A 20733-nucleotide genomic window follows, 5' to 3' on the forward strand; every position below is an offset into this window, starting at 1 on the left:
TTAGGTAGCAATTTATTGTAGATCATTTTTCTTGGAAACAGAATTTGATTTGATCTACAGTGGAAAACAGTGGAAAATGTAAGTCACACTGAGCATGCTGGGAGAAAAAGGAGAAGATAGCATATTAAATGCTTTGCTAAATTTAGACAAGAAACCATGTTATAATGGCAAAGGCACTTTTTCACATGGCACTATTTTTTTTCAGTATGATCATCTGCAGTTTCCTGGAGTTGTTCCGAGGACATTTTTAGGACCTCTGGTTGTAGCCCTATCTTCAGCGCCTGTTGTTGGTGTAATGTCTGCAGTTAATGTTCCTAAAATATTTGAACAGACTGTTGGTAAGTTAAACAGATAACAACAAATTTCTTGATGTACATTTCCCAGTTCCAGTAGGGTAAACTTCAACCACTGGGTTGTTATGCATCGGGCCATTTGAAGGTTACAAGTAAAACAATGACCATTTTGCTTCCTGAACAGGAAACAGGTTACTATATTTAATACTACATTTGCTGTTGGATACATTTAAAACATGGCTGCAAGGGGTGTGAGCCAGGATTCCTTAGGAAGTAGTTTTCTCAGATTTCAGTGGTCAGCATTTGATACAATTTCAAGGAAAACACCACTAGGTGATTATTCGCCCAAAGAGCTACCAGATTAGTCAAAAACTATAGTTTTCAAGGATGGAGCCAGTTTTCCCTAAATGTGAATAAAGGAAACTAAAACGGTCTTACCCGCCAAAAAGCAGTGGTCAGTATTTCACCTCAAGATCACTTCTAAAATAGCTTAAGGTAAAATGATCCTTAAAGAAAATGGCTTTCCATAGGGACAACTTTTCGCTAATACCCCAGTCACACATAGGGAGCGGATAGCTACATCTAGCCACAGATAGAGATGTAGTAATTCGTATCGATCCATACCTGAGCCGTACCTCAAAGTATTGATCCATATCAATCCGTACCAACAGTTGGTTAAAACGTATTCAAGACTTATCCAAAACTTACAAGTTTCTCCAACTTTTGAACATGCACAAAAGTTTGAGCGATCCATAGCCATTTGGGTGTGACTTTAGTCCAACTTGGTTGAAACTTATTCATCTGTAGTTAAACGTACTAAACGTAGTTATCAGTACTGAAACGTACCTTGCTGTAGTTTGACATGATTGTCAAAGATAATCATAATGAAAACGCTGGGTACACATGGCCTATTTACATGAAACTTACCGACCCATTACTAAACCTTAATGCAAACATAGTCATGCGTGTCGATCCATAGCTGAGGCTGCCCGTACTTAAGCGTAGTTCAACATAGTTCACCGCAGACCCGTCCACGCGCTGGCAAGTTGCCAGGTGCAGTAAAATGTAGTTCAGCGTAGTAAGCCATACATATCCGTACTTATTTGCGTCCTTTCCTGTACTAAGACAGCCTGCTCCGTACTTATCCATGTCCGCTCCCCCACAGATCAATCCCATCTGCACCATACCTCAACGCACAGACATATCCGTATGTGTGACTGTAGCTTTACGCTCTGACAAAACAAATCCAAATAATTATGTTATTTAGAATCAGACTACTGTTATATCAATGTGAATTTATTTGAAAAGTTTAATGATACTGACAATTGGTAAATAGAACCCAAAAGTCTGCTCTGTTCTAAGTTGCAATGATGTAGACATTGTAAATAGAGTCAAAAAATCTATTTTGGGCTTTTAAAGTAGCACATGTTTTAGTACATACATTTTCAAAAAAAATAGTTTAATGAAAATTCAATTATGTATTTTATGCAGATTAGAAATAAAACAACTTAATTTCTGTAACATTAATGTTTTAGTGCGACTGTGTTTGGGTAATGCTGTGTTGGTTGGTCTATTGGCATATGCTGATGCTGTGAAGAAGATATTTGGACGGAGAACAGCACAAATTCTGTTGCTTATAACTGCTTCACAGTTCCATTTCTTGTTTTATTGTTCTCGTCCATTGCCGAACATCTTTGCTCTTGTTCTAGGTAAGTATATATATTTTTAGCTGTAAAGTATGGTGTCTGATTTCTGCTATTTGGCATTTTCGCGACCCCGCCGAGCAAAAACATGTAATTTAACAAGTCCGTCGTGGTGCGAAAACTTGCTATTTAGCGGGGGCGGAGAGTGAAAACATGATAATTAGCATGATCGCAGGGCAAAAAGTCAGCATTTAGTAACTGTAATGGCAGGGGCGCGGTGCGAAAACTCGACGTTCGAAGAGCGCTAATTATCACGTTTTCACCCCTTACCCTCGCCAGTTGAGTTACTAAATCTTGACTTTTCGCCCCATGACCCTGACAATTAGCGACTTTCTGCCCCATGCCCCCGCCATTGTAATGCTTAAATTTCATCTTTTTGCCCCGCGTTCCGCAAATTAGCGAGTTGTCGCCCTGTGACACCGCCATTCTATTTCTCTAATTTTGCCTTTTTGCAGCGTGACTTTTTGCATTTTTATTTTGTAAGTGTTACATTTTGCAATTATTTATGTGGCTGATTTGTGCCATTTCGACTTTTTGCCCCACGACCTCACGAGGATTAAAATGGCGGGGTGCGGTGCAAAAACTCGCTATTTAGTGAGGTCAGAAACTAGGTCACCAGGTCAAATCAAGGGAAAAGCTTGTTAACACTCTGGAGGCTATATTTTTGACCCTGTCTTCATAAAACTTGGTCAGAATGTTTATCTTGATGATTCCTAGGCCAAGTTCGAAACTGGATTATGTGGGGTCAAAAACTAGGTCACCACTCAAATCAAAGGAAAAGATTGTTAAGACTGTAGAGGCCACATTTATGACCCTATCTTCATGAAACTTGGTCAGAATGTTTATATTGATGTTTCCTAGGCAAATTTTGAAACTGGGTCATGTGGGGTCCAAAACTAGGTCACTCACTCAAATCAAAGGAAAAGCTTGTTAAAACTCTAGAGGCCATATTCATGACCCTATCTTCATGAAACCAGATTTAACAGATAAGTGATATTGGGTCATCATGACCCTCTTGATTACATTTTTCTGTGCCTAGGATATTTTCTTTGAGTATAGTATCAGTTTTACAGTTTTTATCGTTTTATATAAGCTTACCTTGACAAAAATTCCAAAGCTGGTACGAGTGATGTTGGAAAAGAAATTCAGCCAATCTTTGCAATTGGTCATCTTTTAAATTAGATAAAGGATTGAAACAAAGTTGTCAATAAACTGATGTCTGTTCCTTTTTTTTTTCAGTATTATTTGCCTTGAGATCTTGGCTGAAACAACAACACAAGTCCTTCATATGGCTGTCAGGGGCAGCAATTCTGATTTTTCGTTCAGAGTTATCCCTCTTTCTTGGAATTTTGCTCTTAATGGACATTGTAAGGCAGCGAGTTTCTATAGTATCTCTCATCACGACTGCAGTACCAGCAGCTGTTGTGTTACTAGGTAAGGCAATGACATTTGTATCCCTGAGGTAAGGCACTGACATTTGTATCCCTGAGGTAAGGCAATGACATTTGTATCCCTGAGGCAAGGCAGTGACATTTGTATCCCTGAGGTAAGGCACTGACATTTGTATCCCTAAGGTAAGACACTGATATTTATCTCCCTGAGGTAAGGCAATGCCATTTGTATCCCTGAGGCAAGGCACAGACATTTGTATCCCAGAGGTAAGGCACTGACATTTGTATCCCTGAGGTAAGGCACTGACATTTGTATCCCTAATATAAGGCAGTGACATTTGTATCCCTAAGGTCAGGCAGTGGCATTTGTATCCCTAAAGGTAAGGCACTGACATTTGTATCCCTGAGGTAAGGCAGTGACATTTGTATCCCTAAGGTAAGGCACTGACATTTGTAATCTAAGGTAAGGCAGTGACATTTGTATCCCTAAGGTAAGGCACTGACATTTGTTTCCCTAAGGTAAGGCAATGACATTTGTATCCCTGAGGTAAGGCACTGACATCTGTATCCCTGAGGCAAGGCAATGACATTTGTATCCCTGAGGTAAGGCACTGACATCTGTATCCCTAAGGCAAGGCAATGACATTTGTATCCCTGAGGTAAGGCAATGACATTTGTATCCCTGAGGTAAGGCACTGACATCTGTATCCCTAAGGCAAGGCAATGACATTTGTATCCCTGAGGTAAGGCAATGACATTTGTATCCCTGAGGTAAGGCACTGACATTTGTATCCCTGAGGTAAGGCACTGACATTTGTATCCCTGAGGTAAGGCACTGACATTTGTATCCCTAAGGCAAGGCAATGACATTTGTATCCCTGAGGTAAGGCACTGACATTTGTATCCCTAAGGCAAGGCAATGACATTTGTATCCCTGAGGTAAGGCACTGACATTTGTATCCCTAAGGCAAGGCAATGTCAAGTCAATAATACAGGGCCTTCAGAGCTCTCGTGTTAATAACTTAATAAATTGCAAATTACTACTTTATAAATGAAAGGTGGAGATGACTTTCTAAATTGTACTGATAACATTTCATTAGGGAATTTTGACGTTAAACCTCTGATATTTACACTACTTTGTTTTTCAGGATACTGAGGTTAATTAGATACTTTATGTGTACAGATAGTGGCAGCACTTTTGATCTTCTTTTTTTTTGATGATTTTTAATGTTTGCATTAGGTGATTTTCTTGATTATGTCTGTTGCACTTGAGTCTTGTTGTTTTGTTCAACGCAGACTTTGACATGTTTCCCATGCTAGATACTTACTGTGTAGCACAAGAGCTGTCACATTTATATATTTTGTCTAAAGCACCATGACTGAAAAATTGTTGAAAAAGACGTTAAACCCGAACACACACACACACACACACACACACATCCAACAAGCTTGATGTTGATTTAATGGTTTGAACTTTTTCTGTCTGTTTTCTTTCCATTTTTAGCTCGACTATTCGAAGAATAAGTAGAGCTATCCTACTCACCACGGCGTCGGCGTCACACCCTGGTTAAGTTTTTCGTACCAGTCCACATTTTGACAAAGTCTTTTGAGATAAAGCTTTGAAACTTTCAACACTTGTTTACCATCACCATGTCCAGTTAAAGGCAAGAGTATATAACTCTGTCAAGCATTTTGACTGAATTATGGCCCCATTTGACTTAGAAATCTTGGTTAAGTTTTTTGTACCAGTTCATATTTTGGCAAAGTCTTTTGAGATAAAGCTTTGAAACTTTCAACACTTGTTTACCATCATCATGTCCAGTTGTAGGCAAGAGTACATAACTCCATCAAGCATTTTGGTTGAATTATTGCCCCTTTTTTACTTAGAAATCTTGGTTAAGTTTTTCGTACCAGTCTACATTTTGACAAAGTCTTTTGAGATAAAGCTTTGAAACTTTCAACACTTGTTAACCATCACCATATCCAGTTGTAGGCAAGAGTACATAACTCCATCAAGCATTTTGGCTGAATTATGGCCCCTTCTGACTTAGAAGTCGTGGTTAAGTTTTTCGTACCAGTTTATATTTTGTGTAAAGTGTTTGACATATGGCTTTGAAACTTTTATATCTTGTTCAGTATTATAGTCTCTATCAATAGGCAAGAGTACATAACTCTGTCATCTTTTTTGGCTGAATTATGGCCCTTTTTGAACTTGGAAATTGGTTCTGTTTTTATATATGTTCATGTTTTGTCAAGACTATTTGACATATGGCTTTTAAACTTTAAACACTTGTTTATCATTATGACTTCCATCTGCAGGCAAGAGTACATAACTCTTGACAACTATTTTGGCTGAATTATGGCCCTTTTTGGACTTTGACATTTTTGTCAAAATATTTGAACTGTGGCTTTGAAACTGTTAACACTAGTATATCAACATGATTTCCATCTGTAGGCAAGTGTACATAACTCTGTCAACTATTTTGACTGAATTATGACCCTTTTTGGACTTGGAAAGTAGTTAAACTTTTCATACAAGCCTGTGTTTGCCTAACATATAACTTAATAACATATTTGCCATCATGGTCACACATTGCCACTTAGTGGAAGACTAATCGAAATCCACAAATACAGGAAAAATTTTTGTTTAATCCATTTTTTGTACCCCCCGACAACAAAGTTGTAAGGGGGGGTATACTGGTTTCAGGTTGTCTGTCTGTCTGTCCGTCTGTCCGTAGACGCAATCTTGTGCGCACCACCTCTCCTTATCCCCTTGACAGAATTTAATGAAACTTCACACAAGTGATCAGTACCAACAGTAGTTGTGCATGGGGCATGTTAGGTTCTTTAAGAAAAAAAAATTGCAGAGTTATGGGACTTTGTTTTTTTGTTACTATACTATATACATAGACACAATCTTGTGCACACCATCACTCCTCATCCCCTTGACACAATTTAATGAAACTTCACACAAGTGATCAGTACCAACAGTAGTTGTGCATGGGGCATGTTAGGTTCTTTTAGAAAAAAAAATTGCAGAGTTATGGGACTTTGTTTTTTTGTTACTATACTATATACATAGACACAATCTTGTGCGCACCATCTCTCCTCATCCCCTTGACACAAATTAATGAAACTTCACACAAGTGATCAGTACCAACAGTAGTTGTGCATGGGGCATGTTAGGTTCTTTAAGAAAAAAAATTTGCAGAGTTATGGGACTTTGTTTTTTTGTTACTATACTATATACATAGACACAATCTTGTGCGCACCATCACTCCTCATCCCATTGACACAATTTAATGAAACTTCACACAAGTGATCAGTAACAACAGTAGTTGTGCATGGGGCATGTTAGGTTCTTTCAGCGACAAAAATTGCAGAGTTATGGGACTTTGTTTCTTGTTAACATACTATGTACATACAGTCTGCATATGCAATCTTGTGCGTGCCTAATCTACCAAACCCTTGCACACAATTTAATGAAACTTCACACAAGTGATCAGTAACACACCTAATTGTGCATGGTGCATATTACATTCTTTTAGATAAATATTCTGCATAGTTATGGGACTTTGTTTTTTGTTACTATACTGTATACATACAGTCTATATACATACAGTCCACATAATTATGCAGTCTTGTGTGTGTCAAATTGCAATGTACTGTGTCAGTGCATGCGGGGGGTACATTCATCACCTTTAGTGATAGCTCTAGTTTCTTTTGTCTGAAAATCTATGGAAATATTTTGACCCCATTCTTCAATCAATTCTTCGAATAGTCGAGCGCGCTGTCATCCGACAGCTCTTGTTCTATCTTGCTAACACAATCTGATATGTGAATAAATTTGGTCAAGTCCTTTATATATTTGGCATGGGGACATAATATGAACTATTGTTATGAAACAGGGATTTGTATCAAGCTTAACCCTTAGCCTGCTGCAGGCGAATTTAACAGCCTTTGCAAACAGCTTGGAACCAGATCAGATGCCGATTAAATCGGCGTCTGATCAGGTTCCAAGCTGTTTGCTACTCTGACAATATTTCTTCCAGTTTTGGAGCAAATTGAATGAACTTTACAATTTTAGCAGACGACATTTCCAGCAGACAACAATTTATCTAGCATGCTAAAGGTTAATTGTTATTGGTAGAGGACCTTCACATTGGAAGTCCATAGGTACCTAATTCATTTGGTTTCTAGTTTGTAACTTTAAAAGGCTTTGTCCTCTAGGGGTCAAACTTCTTAAAATAATTGCCTTGGGTATGAAAATGACTCCAGTTGCTTTTGGTGTTAAAGATTAAGGTCACAGTGACTTAAATATCAGTTTCTGAATTGCTTGGGCTTATTGGGGATACACTTCATATGAAAGTTTGAGCCATTTTCTTGAAATTGTTGTAAAATGGCTTAGGTGGTGATTGGCAGAGTGACCACTGGATCAGCTGTATTGTTAAGGTGGTCAGTAGGTCAAGGTCAAAGTGACCCAGAGACTAAAAACAGTTTCCAAATGATAATAGTTGACTGTTTGGTTTACTATACGTCATGGGATCTTGTTAGACTGGCTCCCGTCCCTATGTTTGTTCTTATTTACATAAATAGGTCTATATTAGTTTATTCATCAAGAGGGAAGTAACTCCAGCAGGTTGTATCTACATTGGCATATTTTATTGCCCCTGGCTCCGAACATAGGTATGGTTCAGCCATCAGATAAAATGTGCTATTTTAGAGGCTTAATATTTTCTTATTTTGCCTGCAGTATCTATATAAAAAATAACCATGCAGCCAGGGAGCCAGGCTAGGATCTTGTCAATGGTCAGTAGATTAACCCTATTGGTTTTGGTCAGTGCATCAAAGGTCAAGGTCACAGTGAGCTAAAGAATGAAAATGTTTACTTTATATTATAATATCAATAAACATTGTGCAGTATTTGCCTATGGCCAGTAGATGACCTGTAGTGTCTTAAGCTCACCTGAGCATTGCTCAGTGGTCCTCTACCAATTGTTTTCAGATCATGTCCCTGGGGTCAAAATCAGCCTCACCCTGGGTAAAAATCTGCTTACCTAAATCTATAAAGCCCTGAACTTAGGTCATTGTGTAGTGATCTTCTACCACATTGATTTAATTCATACATGTTGGATCAAAATTGGCTCCCTTGGGTGCACTTGTTTTACATAAACTTATGTAGGGAAACCTTAAAAAACCTTGTCTAAAGACTCAAGATCTAGCTTAGATCTTTGTCATGTAACATTGTGTAGTAGTTCTCTACCAAATTTGTTTTAATCATGCATGCCATCTTGTGTTAAAATTTGCCTCACCTAGGATTGCTTGTTTTACATAATCTTCCACAAGAAAAAAAATTCTCTTCTGAACTGCAATATGAGCTTAGAAATTTTGTCTGAAGTACTATCTGGTGGTCCTTGAACAAGTTTATTAGTATTCAAATCATGCCATGGGATCAAAATTGGCTATGACATGGGATTCATTTGTTTTACATAATCTTATGTATGAAAAACTTGAAAAATATTGTTGTCTAAAACAGTAATGCCTTGACCTTACATATTTGTCATGTAGCATTGTGTGGTAGTGGTGTACCAATTTCATTCAAATCATGTCCCTCGGGTCAAATTAGCCCTGCAGATGTTTTTTATAGTCTTGTATAAGAAAAATCTTTAAAATCTTTGTGTCTAAAAGCTCAAGGCCAAGAACTGAGATATTTGGCGGCATATAGTATTGTGTGAAGGTCCTCTACCTAGAAATTATGTTCTCATTTAAGTCAGTAAACAAACATTTACTGGCAGACTAACCCTTAGCCTGCTGGCGGCAAGTGATTCAGCCTTTGCGACCAGTGCAGACCAAGATCAGCCTGCACATCCATGCAGTCTGATCATGGTCTGCACTGTTCGCTATTCAGTCAGTAAATTTTCAGCGAACACCCCTTTTAACAGTTAATGGTTCTGTCCAAATTAAAACATGGACAAGTTCATTATAGAAATTTAGCAGGGTAAGGGCTAAACAGCTCTGATCATAAATTGATATTGCTTTTACAGCTGAATTATTTTTTAGCTCACCTGAACTTTCTTCAGAACTATTAATAGCATACTGGTATGTTGATGGTTTGTTATCTGTCATCTGGTCTATCATCAACATTTTAACTTGAATATCTTCTCTTCTTAAATTACTGGAATTACAACATTTTTGGTCTATAGGCTTCTTATTATAAGGTCCTTTCCCAATGTTGTTTAAACAGGGGTACTTGGCCTCTTATTAACCTTTACAGCTACCTAAAAGTAGAATAACTTTGTGACTTGAACTGCTTGATGGATCTTCATCAGACTTGGTCTGTAGCATCATTATAAGGTCCTGTCCCAATTCCATTCAAATGGGGGACATTTCGCCCCTTTAAGGAGCTGTTAGAGCAAAAATAATCTTTGACCTTGGACTGCTTGGCAGATTTTCATTAAACTTCTTAATTTGTAGCATCCTTGTAAGGTCCTTTCTCAAATTTATTCAAATGGATACACTTGACCTGTTTTCTGTTTTGTGCTATTGTGATGGCTCACCATCCACATTTTCCTTTAAACAACAGCTCCTCCTAAACCATCAGGCCAATTTTGATGAAACTTCACAGGGTTGTTCCTTGGATGGTCTTCTTTAAAATTGTTCAAAGAATCGAATTCCATATAGAACTCTGGTTGCAATGGCAACCGAAAGGGAAAACTTTAAAAATCTTCTTGTCCGAAACCACAGGTCGTAGGGCTTTTATATTTGGTATGTAGCTTCATCTAGTGGTTCTCTTCTAAGTTTATTCAAATTATTCCCCTAGTGTCAAATATGGCCCCGTCCTGGCGATCACATGGTTTACATAGACTTATATAGGGAAATGTTTGAAAATCTTCTTGTCCAAACCCACAAGGCATAGAGCCTCAATATTTGGCATGTGACATCATCTAATTGTCCACTATAAAGATTGTTCAAATTATGCCCCAGGGATGAAAAGAGGCCCCGTCCTGGGGGTCCCAAGTTTTACATAGACTTAAATAAGAAAATTTTTTAAAAATCTTCTTGTCTGAAACCACAAGACCTAGGCCTTTGATGTTTGGTATGTAGCATTTCCTTGTCGTTCTCTACCAAGAATGTTCAAATTATGCCCCTGGGGTGAAAAGAGGCCCTACCCCAGTGGTTCCCAGTTTTACATAGACATATATAGGAATTTTTTTTTTAAATCTTCTTGTCTGAAACTGCAAGGCCTAGGCTTTTGATGTTTGGTATGATGCATTGCCTAGTAGTCCTTTACCAAGATTGTTCAAATTATGCCGCAGGGGTAAAAAGAGGCCCTGCCCTGGGGGTCCCAAGTTTTACATAGACTTACATAGGAAAAAACTTTTAAAAATCTTCTTTACTGAAAGTCCAAGGCCTAGGCTTTTGATATGCAGCATGTAGCATTGCCTAGTGGCTCACTAACAAGATTGTTCAAATTATGCCCCTGGGGTGAAAAGAGGCCCAGTCCCTAGGGTCACATAGTTTTTATATGAGTTATATAGGAAACAAGAGCTGTCTCCATAGGATGACACATGCCCCCGATGGCACTTTAAATGAATAGTTATGGCAGATGTTAGAGTTTAGGACCTATGACCTACGGAGCTGGGTCTTGCGCGCGACACGTCGTCTTACTGTGTCACACATTCATGCGTAGTTATTTTAAAATCCATGCATGAATGACAAAGATATGGACCGGACACGCCCATCAATGCACTATCCCTTAATGTCTAAGTGTGACCTTGACCTTTGAGCTACGGACCTGGGTCTTGCGCGCGATTCATCGTCTTACTGTGGTACACATTCATGCCAAGTTATTTGAAAATCCATCCATCGATGACAAAGATATGGACCGGACACGCCCATTAATGCACTATCCCTTAATGTCTAAGTGTGACCTTGACCTTTGAGCTACGGACCTGGGTCTTGTGCGCGACACGTCGTCTTACTGTGGTACACGTTCATGCCAAGTTATTTGAAAATCCATCCATCGATGACAAAAATATGGACCGGACACGCCCATCAATGCACTATCCTTTAATGTCTAAGTTTGACCTTGACCTTTGAGCTACTGACCTGGGTCTTGTGCGCCACACGTCGTCTTACTGTGGTACACATTCATGCCAAGTTATTTGAAAATCCATCCATCGATGACAAAGATATGGACCGGACACGAAAAATGCGGACAGACTGACAGACCAACAGACAGACAGACAGTTCAAAAACTATATGCCTCCCTTTGGGGGCATAAAAATACTTCAAAAACTATCTGATCATATTTCCTAGACTGTTAACTTATAATTACCTAATGACCCCAAGTAATTAGGGGTCACTTGACTGTAACCTTGACCTACTGACCAACTTTCTTGTTTTTCAAGATACAGCCTTGAAATTTGGATGACATGTACAGTTTTGAACACCGATCTTAAAACTGACTTTCAGTGACCATGAATGTGACCTATTGACCTACTTTCTTGTTTTTAGCTCACCCGAGCCAAAGGCTTAGGGTGAGCTATTGTGATCGCTCACCGTCCGGCGTCTGGCCGTCCTCCGTCCGTCCACACTTTCCTTTAAACAACATCTCCTCCTGAACCACCAAACTAATTTTGATGAAACTTCACAGGGATGATCCTTGGATGGTCTTCCTTAAAAATTGTTCAAAGAATTGAATTCCATACAGAACTCTGGTTGCCATGGCAACCGAAAGGAAAAACTTAAAAAATCTTCTTTTCCAAAACCACAAGGCCTAGGGCTTTGATATTTTGTATGTAGCATTATCTAGTGGGCCTCTACCAAGAATATTCAAATTATCCCCTTAGGGTCAAATATGGCCCCACCCCGGGAGTCACATGGTTTATATAGACTTATATAGGGAAAAACTTCAAAAATCTTCTGGTCCAAAATCATAAGACCTAGGGCTTTGATATTTAGTATGTAGAATCATCTAGTGGGCCTCTACCAAGATTTTTCAAATTATCCCCCTAGGATATCGTTTGGCCCCGCCCTGGGGGTCACATTGTTTCTATAGACTTGTATAGGAAAAAACTTTGAAAATCTTCTTGTAAAAAACAAAAGGGCCTAGGGCTTTGATATTTGGTATGTAGCATCATATAGTGGGCCTCTACCAAGATTGTTCAAATGATCCCCCTAGGGTGAAATATGGCCCGGCCCAAGGGGGTCACATGGTTTATATAGACTTGTATAGGAAAAAACTTTAAAAATCTTCTTGTCTGAAACCACAAGACCTAGGCTTTTGATATTTGGTATGTAGCATTGCCTTGTGGTTACCTTAGGGTGAAAACAGGCCCTTCCATGGGGGTCTCTAGTTTTACAGAGACATATATAGAAAAAATTTAAAAATCTTCTTGTCTGAAATTGCAAGGCATAGGCTTTTGATATTTGGTATGTTGCAATGCCTAGTGGTCCTCTACCAAGATTACTCAAATTATGCCCCCCCCCCCCACCCACCCGCCTCCTCCGAGTTGAAATGAGACCCCACCCCACCCAAGGGGTCCCAAGTTTTACATAGACTTACAAAAAAGGAAAAACTTTAAAAATCTTCTTACCTGAAACTGCAAGGCCTATGCTTTTGATATTCGGTATGTTGCATTGACTAGGGGTCTACTAACAAAATTGTTCAAATTATGCTCCCGGGTGAAAGAGGCCCAGCCCTGGGGGTCCCAAGTTTTACAAAGACTTATGTAGGATAAACTTTGAAAATCTTCTTGTCTGAAATTTCAAGGCCTATTTTTTATTTTGTATGTATCATTGCCTGGTTGATCTCTAACAAGATTGTTCCATGTATGTGCTTGGGGTGAAAAGAGGCCCCGCCCCAGGGGTCACTTGATATATGAGTTAAATAGGAAAAATATTTCAAAAATTAGCTGATCATATTTCCTAGACTGTTTAATTATATTTACTGGATGACCCCCAGTGATAAGATGTCAACCAACTGACTTTGACCTGCTGACTTGCTTTCTTGTTTTTTAGCTCACCTGAGCCAAAGCCTCATGGTGAGCTTTTGTGACCGCTCAATGTCTGCCGTGCATCGTGTGTCCGTCAACATTTTCTAAAAAATTCTTCTTCTTGAAAATCACTAGGCAGAATTACACTAAACTTCACAGGATTCTCCTTGGGTGGTCCCCTTTCAAAAATGTTCAAAAAATTTAATTCCATACAGAACTCGAAAGGAAAAACTTTAAAAATCTTCTTGTCCAAAGTTGCAAGGCATAGAGCCTTGATATTTGGCGTGTGACATCATCTTATGGTCCTCTATACAGATTGTTCAAATTATGCCCCTGGGGTCCCAAGTTTTACATAGACTTACACAGGAAAAAAACTTTAAAAATCTTATTGTCTACAACCACAAGACCTAGGCCTTTGATATTTGGTATGTAGCATTGCCTTGAGGTCCTCTACCAAAATTATTCAAATTATTACCCTGGGGTGAAATGAGGCTCTGCCCAGGGGGCCTCAAGTTTTACATATATTTATATAGGAAAAAAACTTTAAAAATCTTCTTGTCTGAAGGTACAAGACCTAGGCCTTTGGTATTTTGTATGTAGCATTGCCTTGTGGTCCTCTATGAAGATTGTTCAAATTGTACCCCTGGGGTGAAAAGAGGCCCCGCCCAGGGGGTCCTAAGTTTTACATAGACTTATATAAGAAAAACTTTAAAAATCTTCTTGCCAGAAACTGCAAGGCCTAGGCTTTTGATATTTGGTGTGTTGCATTTCCTTTTGGTTCTCTACCAAAATTGTTCAAATTATTACCCTGGGGTGAAAACAGGCCCTGCCCCGGGGGTCCCAAGTTTAACATAGACTTATATTGGGAAAAAGATAAAAATCTTCTTGTCTGAAAGTTCAAGGCCTAGGCTTTTGATATTTAGTATGTAGCATTGCCTAGTGAGCCTCTAACAGGATTGTTCAAATTATGCTCCTGGGGTGAAAAGAGACCCCGCCCTGGGGGTCACTTGTTATATGAGTTACATAGGAAAAAATACTTCAAAAATTATCAGATCATATTTCCTAGACTGTTTAATTAGCTCACCTGAGCACAAAGTGCTCAGGGTGAGGTATTGTGATCGCTCACCGTCCGGCGTCCGTCCGTCCGTCCGTCCGTCCGTCTGTCCGTCCGTCCGGCGTCCGTCCACACTTTCCTTTAAACAACATCTCCTCCTAAACCAACAGGCCAATTTTGATGAAACTTCACAGGGATGTTCCTTGGATGGCCCCCTTTCAAAATTGTTCAAAGAATTGAATTCTATGCAGAACACTGGTTGCCATGGCAACCGAAAGGAAAAACTTTAAAAATCTTCTTCTCAAAAACCAGAAGACCTAGAGCTTAGATATTTGGTGTGAAGCATTGCCTAGTGGACCTCTACCAAGTTTGTTCAAATCATGACCCCGGGGTCAAAATTGACCCCGCCCCAGGGGTCACTTGATTTTACATAAGAAAATCTTAAAAAATCTTCTTCTCAAAAACCAGAAGCCTTAGAGCTTAGATATTTGACATGTAGCATTGCCTAGTGGACCTCTACTAAAATTGTTCAAATCATGACCCCGGGGTCAAAATTGACTCTGCCCCAGGGGGCACTTGATTTTACATAGGAAAATCTTCAAAAAATTTCTAAAAATAAACCAGAAGGCCTAAAGCTTAGATATTTCACATGTAGCATTGCCTAGTGGACCTCTACAAAATTTGTTCAAATCATGGCCCCCGGGGTCAAAATTGACCCCGCCCCAGGGGTCACTTGATTTTACATAAGAAAATATTTAAAAAATCTTCTTCTCAAAAACCAGAAGCCCTAGAGCTTAGATATTTGACATGTAGCATTGCCTAGTTGACCTCTACTAAAGTTGTTCAAATTATGACCCGGGGTCAAAATTGACCCCGCCCTAGGGGTCACTTGACTTTACAACGGAAAATCTTCAAAAGTTTTCTAAAAACAAACCAGAAGGCCTAGAGCTTAGATATTTCACATGTAGCATTACCTAGTGGACCTCTACAAAATTTGTTCATATCATGACCCCCTGGGTCAAAATTGACCCCGCCCCAGAGGTCACTTGATTTTACATAGGAAAATCTTCAAAAATTTTCTAAAAATAAACTAGAAGGCGTAGAGACTAGATATTTGACATGTAGCATTGCCTAGTGGACCTCTACAAAATTTGTTCAAACCTTGTCCCCCGGGGTCAAAATTGACTCCGCCCTAGGGGTCACTTGATTTTACATAGGAAAATCTTAAAAAAAAAATTCTAAAATAAACCAGAAGGCCTAGATCTTAGATATTTGACATGTAGCATTGCCTATTAGACTTTTACAAAGTTTATTCAAATCATGACCCCTGGGGTCAAATTGACCCTGCCCCATGGGGTTACTTGATTGTACATAGAAAAATCTTCAAAATTTTCTAAAAATAAACCAGAAGAGCTTAGATATTTGACATGTAGCATTGCCTAGTGGACCTCTACAAAAAGTTTTCAAATCTTGTTTTTAAAGTTACTTAAAGAAAATTTCAACTATATTTTCTCATAATTCTTTTGATTGATTTCTATTATGATCTTTTGACCTTGAAGACTTGTCCTTAAGTGCAATGATAACAGGTGAGCGATATAGGGCCATCATGGCCCTCTTGTTATATTTACCTGATGTACCCAAGTGGTTACAGGTCACCTTACTGTGACCTTGACCTACTGATCCACTTTCTTGTTTTTTAAGATACAGCCTTGAAATTTGGATGACATGTACAGTTTTGCATACCGATCTTAAAACTGATTTTCAGTGACCATGAATATGACCTACTGACCTACTTTCTAATATTTTAGCATCAGTTTACCATTTTAAACATGTGGCTCATATTACTCAGGTGAACGATTCAGGGTCATCATGACCCTCTTGTTAAGATACAGCCTTGAAATTTGGTTGACAGGTACAGTTTTGCACACCAATCTTAAAAGTGACATTCAGTGACCATGAATATGACCTACTGACCTACTTTCTTGTTTTTTTAAGCTGTAGCAAAGAAATTTGTTCAAGCTAGCAATTTAACTAAGGTGAGCGATGTTGGGCTGTCATGGCCCCCTTTTTTTTCACTAAACACAGTTGCCTACATTCGTGATTCATTATTCAAGGTGTCATACATATATTCAAGGTCAGACAGTCAGTGTCAGGTGAGAGACTAAATTGGCCCTCATATTCCCTTGAAATATCGTAGGGAGAAATGTTATTGCATTGCAAAACTATATCAGTGTATGGGGAAATTAGTTAATGCAAAATACCAATAACTATGCTAAAGGTAATATCTCACAACTGTATATTTATTCTCATATGTGGGGGTTAAAACAATAAAAGTTTGCTGTAATTGATTAATTGCCACATGGCTTCTAATGAAAACTTAATTACATGCTTTTACTCTGTTATTATCATTTCACCAGTAGTCTGTATGGTATCAATGGAATTCTTTGCATGTCTTTGTGGCAATTCAGTAGTGATGTTACGTGAATGCTGACAAACATTGTTTTCATATTTTGTTTAAGCTTCCATAAAGGTCAGAAATTCTTTCAAAACACAATCATTATTATATTGATAGCCACTTCCATAGCCAACTAACCAGTAAATCATTAGCTGGGAAAATGTACTGGTTTAGAACATTTGTCTAAGTGTAGTCTAGGCCAATTAGTCAAATTGTAGGAAAATAACATTGCTAACTGTCTAGACAGAAAATTTTCTACCTGATCTATATGAAACTTAGAATGGTTGTCTTTATGAAATACTTAGTATATACCAAATTTAAAACTGAGTCATCAAGGGTCACCAGATTAAAATCATACAAAAAGCAGTGTTAATATTCCACTCCAATGAGACACATTACGATAATATTTTTATGCCCCCGAAGGTAGGCATATTAAAATCGCACTGTCCGTCGATGTGTGTGTGTGCATGTCTCTGTAAATTCTTGTGTGGGCTGTAACTTCACTATTCATGTGTGGATTTGAAAATAATTTGATGCAAGTGTTATCCATATTGAGAAGGTGTGATGTGCTTATGACCCAGGTCTCTCAGGTCAAGGTGAAGGTCACAAACCCTAACCCTAACACAAATGTTCATCTAAACCCAAGGGTTGATTCGGGGGCATTTGTCTCTAATAGTGACAGCTCTTGTTATTTATTCTATAATTTGCACAGCAACATCATGCCTTTAGTTACGGAGCACATCTTAACTTTGACACAATAAGATATGAATACTTAGGGATTCGACCTATGAGGGACCTAGATTTTTTTTAACATAACAAAAGTTGCAGTATGTTGAATTTGACTTAAGATAGGGTGAAAATACTTACATTTATAAGAAGTTGGACAAAACTTAAAAAATTATTTAAGATAGCCGAAATTTTAAGATGACATTAGTTACCGATAGTTTAAGAGACTTTAGTTTCAAGTTTATATACTTAACTATATATCACTTTGTAAAGAACACAGCGTGCTTTGCTGCCTCTTAAAAAGGTAACATTAAGTGATATTAAAATCATTAAGGAGAAGAATATTTTACCAATATTTATTTTGACTATTTTCAGTTACAACAGTTGTGGTAGATTCTTACTTCTGGCAGCGTTACTTGTGGCCGGAAGGTGAAGTACTGTGGTATAATACAATCCTCAACAAGAGCTCAAACTGGGGTGTATCCTTTTACATCTTTAAATTAGATCAGTAGAGTTTGAATGAATAGACAGTGCTTAATGCCTTTGTAAAAATAGCAGGCTTTTCATAATGACTGTAGATTTAGAGGATATTAATGAGCCATGCCATGAGAAAACCAACATAGTGGGTTTGCGACCAGCATGGATCCAGACCAGCCTGCGCATCCGCACAGTCTGGTCAGGATCCATGCTGTTCACTAACAGTTTCTTCAATTCCAATAGGCTTTGAAAGCAAACAGTATGGATCCTGGCCAGACTGTGCGGATGCGCAGACTGGTCTGGATCCATTCTGGTCGCAAACCCACTATGTTGGTTTTCTCATGGCAGGGCTCATTTGTTTGTTTCATTGTATGATCAAAATATCTTTCACCATGTGAACACCAGATGCAAAATTTTCATGTGTTGCACAGTCACGTGCCTTTAATTTAAGTAAGACAAAAAATACCCTATTAATGTTAAGTTAATTTTAAGATTGATGTAAAAAAAAGGTAGCCGGTTTCGATAAACAGAACAGTTCAAAGTCAGAATTAAATTTTAACATTTCAGCTCACCTGAAGCAGTAAAGATTGAGAGTGAGCTATTAGTGTAATTGAGTAGTCAGTTTTACTTTTAACATACTAGAGGTCATAATTTTGGCAGAATGAATCTTGATCAGAATGTTCCTGTCAGTAAAATCTTGGAAGAGTTCAAAACTGGGTCATCGTGCATCAAAAACAAGGTCACTAGGCTAATTGTAGAAAAATCTTTCAACATACACTCTAAAGGCCATTTTTTCTGCCTGATCTGTGTAAATCTTGGTCTGAAAATTTGCTGTTATAAAATCTGGATCAAGTTATAATTTATTTACAGTCATCTGAGGTAAAAAGCAAGGTCACTATGTCAATCACAGACGAACCTCACTAACATTTTAGAAGTTATATTTTCTACCAGATATTTATGAAATCTGATCAGAATGTTTGGATGTATAAAATCTTTTGTCACTTTAAATATTGTTTTATCTTTGTTTAAAAGCTATGTCAATAGGTCAAAATATTGGAGAAAAATTTATGATTAGCACTCTGGAAATCACATTTTTGGCTAGATCTTCATGAAATTTTTCATGTTCATATGAGTGAATTATGGCCATCATGTCCTTCTTGTTACTTAAAAGTTTGTTATTTTACCCATTGTAATGTCATATGTACCAAAAAATTACAACCTTAACCAGCTTTCAGACATTGCCATTCTTTTGGTATTTTTACTCAGCTCTGCCTCGAGCTTTGTCTTTCAGCATATTTCTTGTGCCTCTAGGTCTGTACCTGTCCCCGAGGCTCGTGCAGCTGGTGCTTCCGGCCCTGATATTTGTGCTCCTGTATTCATTCTTACCACACAAGGAGTTGCGTTTCATCATCTACGTGATACCTGTGTGTAATACTGCAGTTGCTGAAACACTACACAAACTGTATGTAGTTTTTGATTTTGTAAATATTATAATTCAGGGTCACACCGGTTCTGATGGTGCTGTCATTAGAGTAGGTCCTGTTTGATTTAAAAAAATATATATATATATTCATTAAAACAGAGTTGACATAAAGTGCATGTCTGACTTTGAGAAATAACAAGAGAAACCTGTATTAAATAGTTTGAAAAATAACATGTAGATATTTTTATCATTTGAAAAACTGCTGAAAAACATCTCTACTGTCAGCAATAATTTTTGCAAATTACAGGGATATTGCAAAATATGTATGTCAGTAAGACTTTTGGTTTATTCGAAAGACAATTTTTATGAAATACACTTTTTAATAAATTTTGTGAGGAATTAACTTTTTACCCCAAAAAGTGTAATGAGCCGCGCCATGAGAAAACCAATATAGTGGCTTTGCGACCAGCATGGATCCAGACCAGCCTGCGCATCTGCGCAGTCTGGTCAGGATCCATGCTGTTCACTTTCAAAGTCTATTGCAATTAGAGAAACTGTTAGTGAACAGCATGGATCCTGACCAGACTGTGCAGATGCGCAGGCTGGTCTGGATCCATGCTGGTCGCAAAGCCACTATGTTGGTTTTCTCATGGCAGGGCTCTAATAGTGTTGGTTAAAATAAACTGAAGGAGAAAGGTTAATAGGACAGCAGCTGCTTGTTATTCAATTGTGCCAATTTAGCTCTGACGTCTTGGAGATAACTTTTAATATATTAAATGTAGGTTAATTTGTCTGCTTTCTTAGCCAGAAATATTAATATTGATTGATTTAGGATTTAAATTGTTTCTACTTTGATATCACTTAAAAGTTGTAGATTTGATATTTAGTACTTGATCTTAGCTAGTTAAGCATTTATATTAGTGTCATAATGATTGATGAACACCATATTTGCTTCAGCAGGAAAAATAAACAAGTGCAATAAAATAGGGGAAAGTGATTTGTCAGTTTTGTGTACTTCTTTTTCACATTAGAGAATTTTTAGCTCACCTGAACCAAATGTTCAGGATGAGCTATTAGTATGGGTTGGATGGTCCTTTGTCCGTCGTCCACATTTTTACTTAAACATCTTCTCCTCTGAAACTACTGGTCAGAGTAACACCAAATTTGGTCTGTAGCATCCTGGTGAGGTCCCCTATCAAGTTTGTTCAAATGG

General features: G+C 38.1%; 1 protein-coding gene across 1 annotated transcript in view; it reads left to right on the forward strand.

Moving 5' to 3' along the window:
* LOC123529376 (probable Dol-P-Man:Man(7)GlcNAc(2)-PP-Dol alpha-1,6-mannosyltransferase) overlaps nt 1-20733 on the forward strand; it is a 44048-nt gene that overhangs the window by 10570 nt on the left and 12745 nt on the right. The window contains exons 3-7 of the mRNA XM_045309686.2: nt 206-338; nt 1829-2002; nt 3236-3430; nt 17996-18099; nt 19333-19559. Coding sequence (XP_045165621.2) covers nt 206-338; nt 1829-2002; nt 3236-3430; nt 17996-18099; nt 19333-19559 — 833 coding nt within the window. The remainder of the gene's footprint in view (nt 1-205; nt 339-1828; nt 2003-3235; nt 3431-17995; nt 18100-19332; nt 19560-20733) is intronic.

This window comes from Mercenaria mercenaria, chromosome 13 (genome assembly GCF_021730395.1).
Source record: "Mercenaria mercenaria strain notata chromosome 13, MADL_Memer_1, whole genome shotgun sequence".
NCBI classification, from domain to species: domain Eukaryota; kingdom Metazoa; phylum Mollusca; class Bivalvia; order Venerida; family Veneridae; genus Mercenaria; species Mercenaria mercenaria.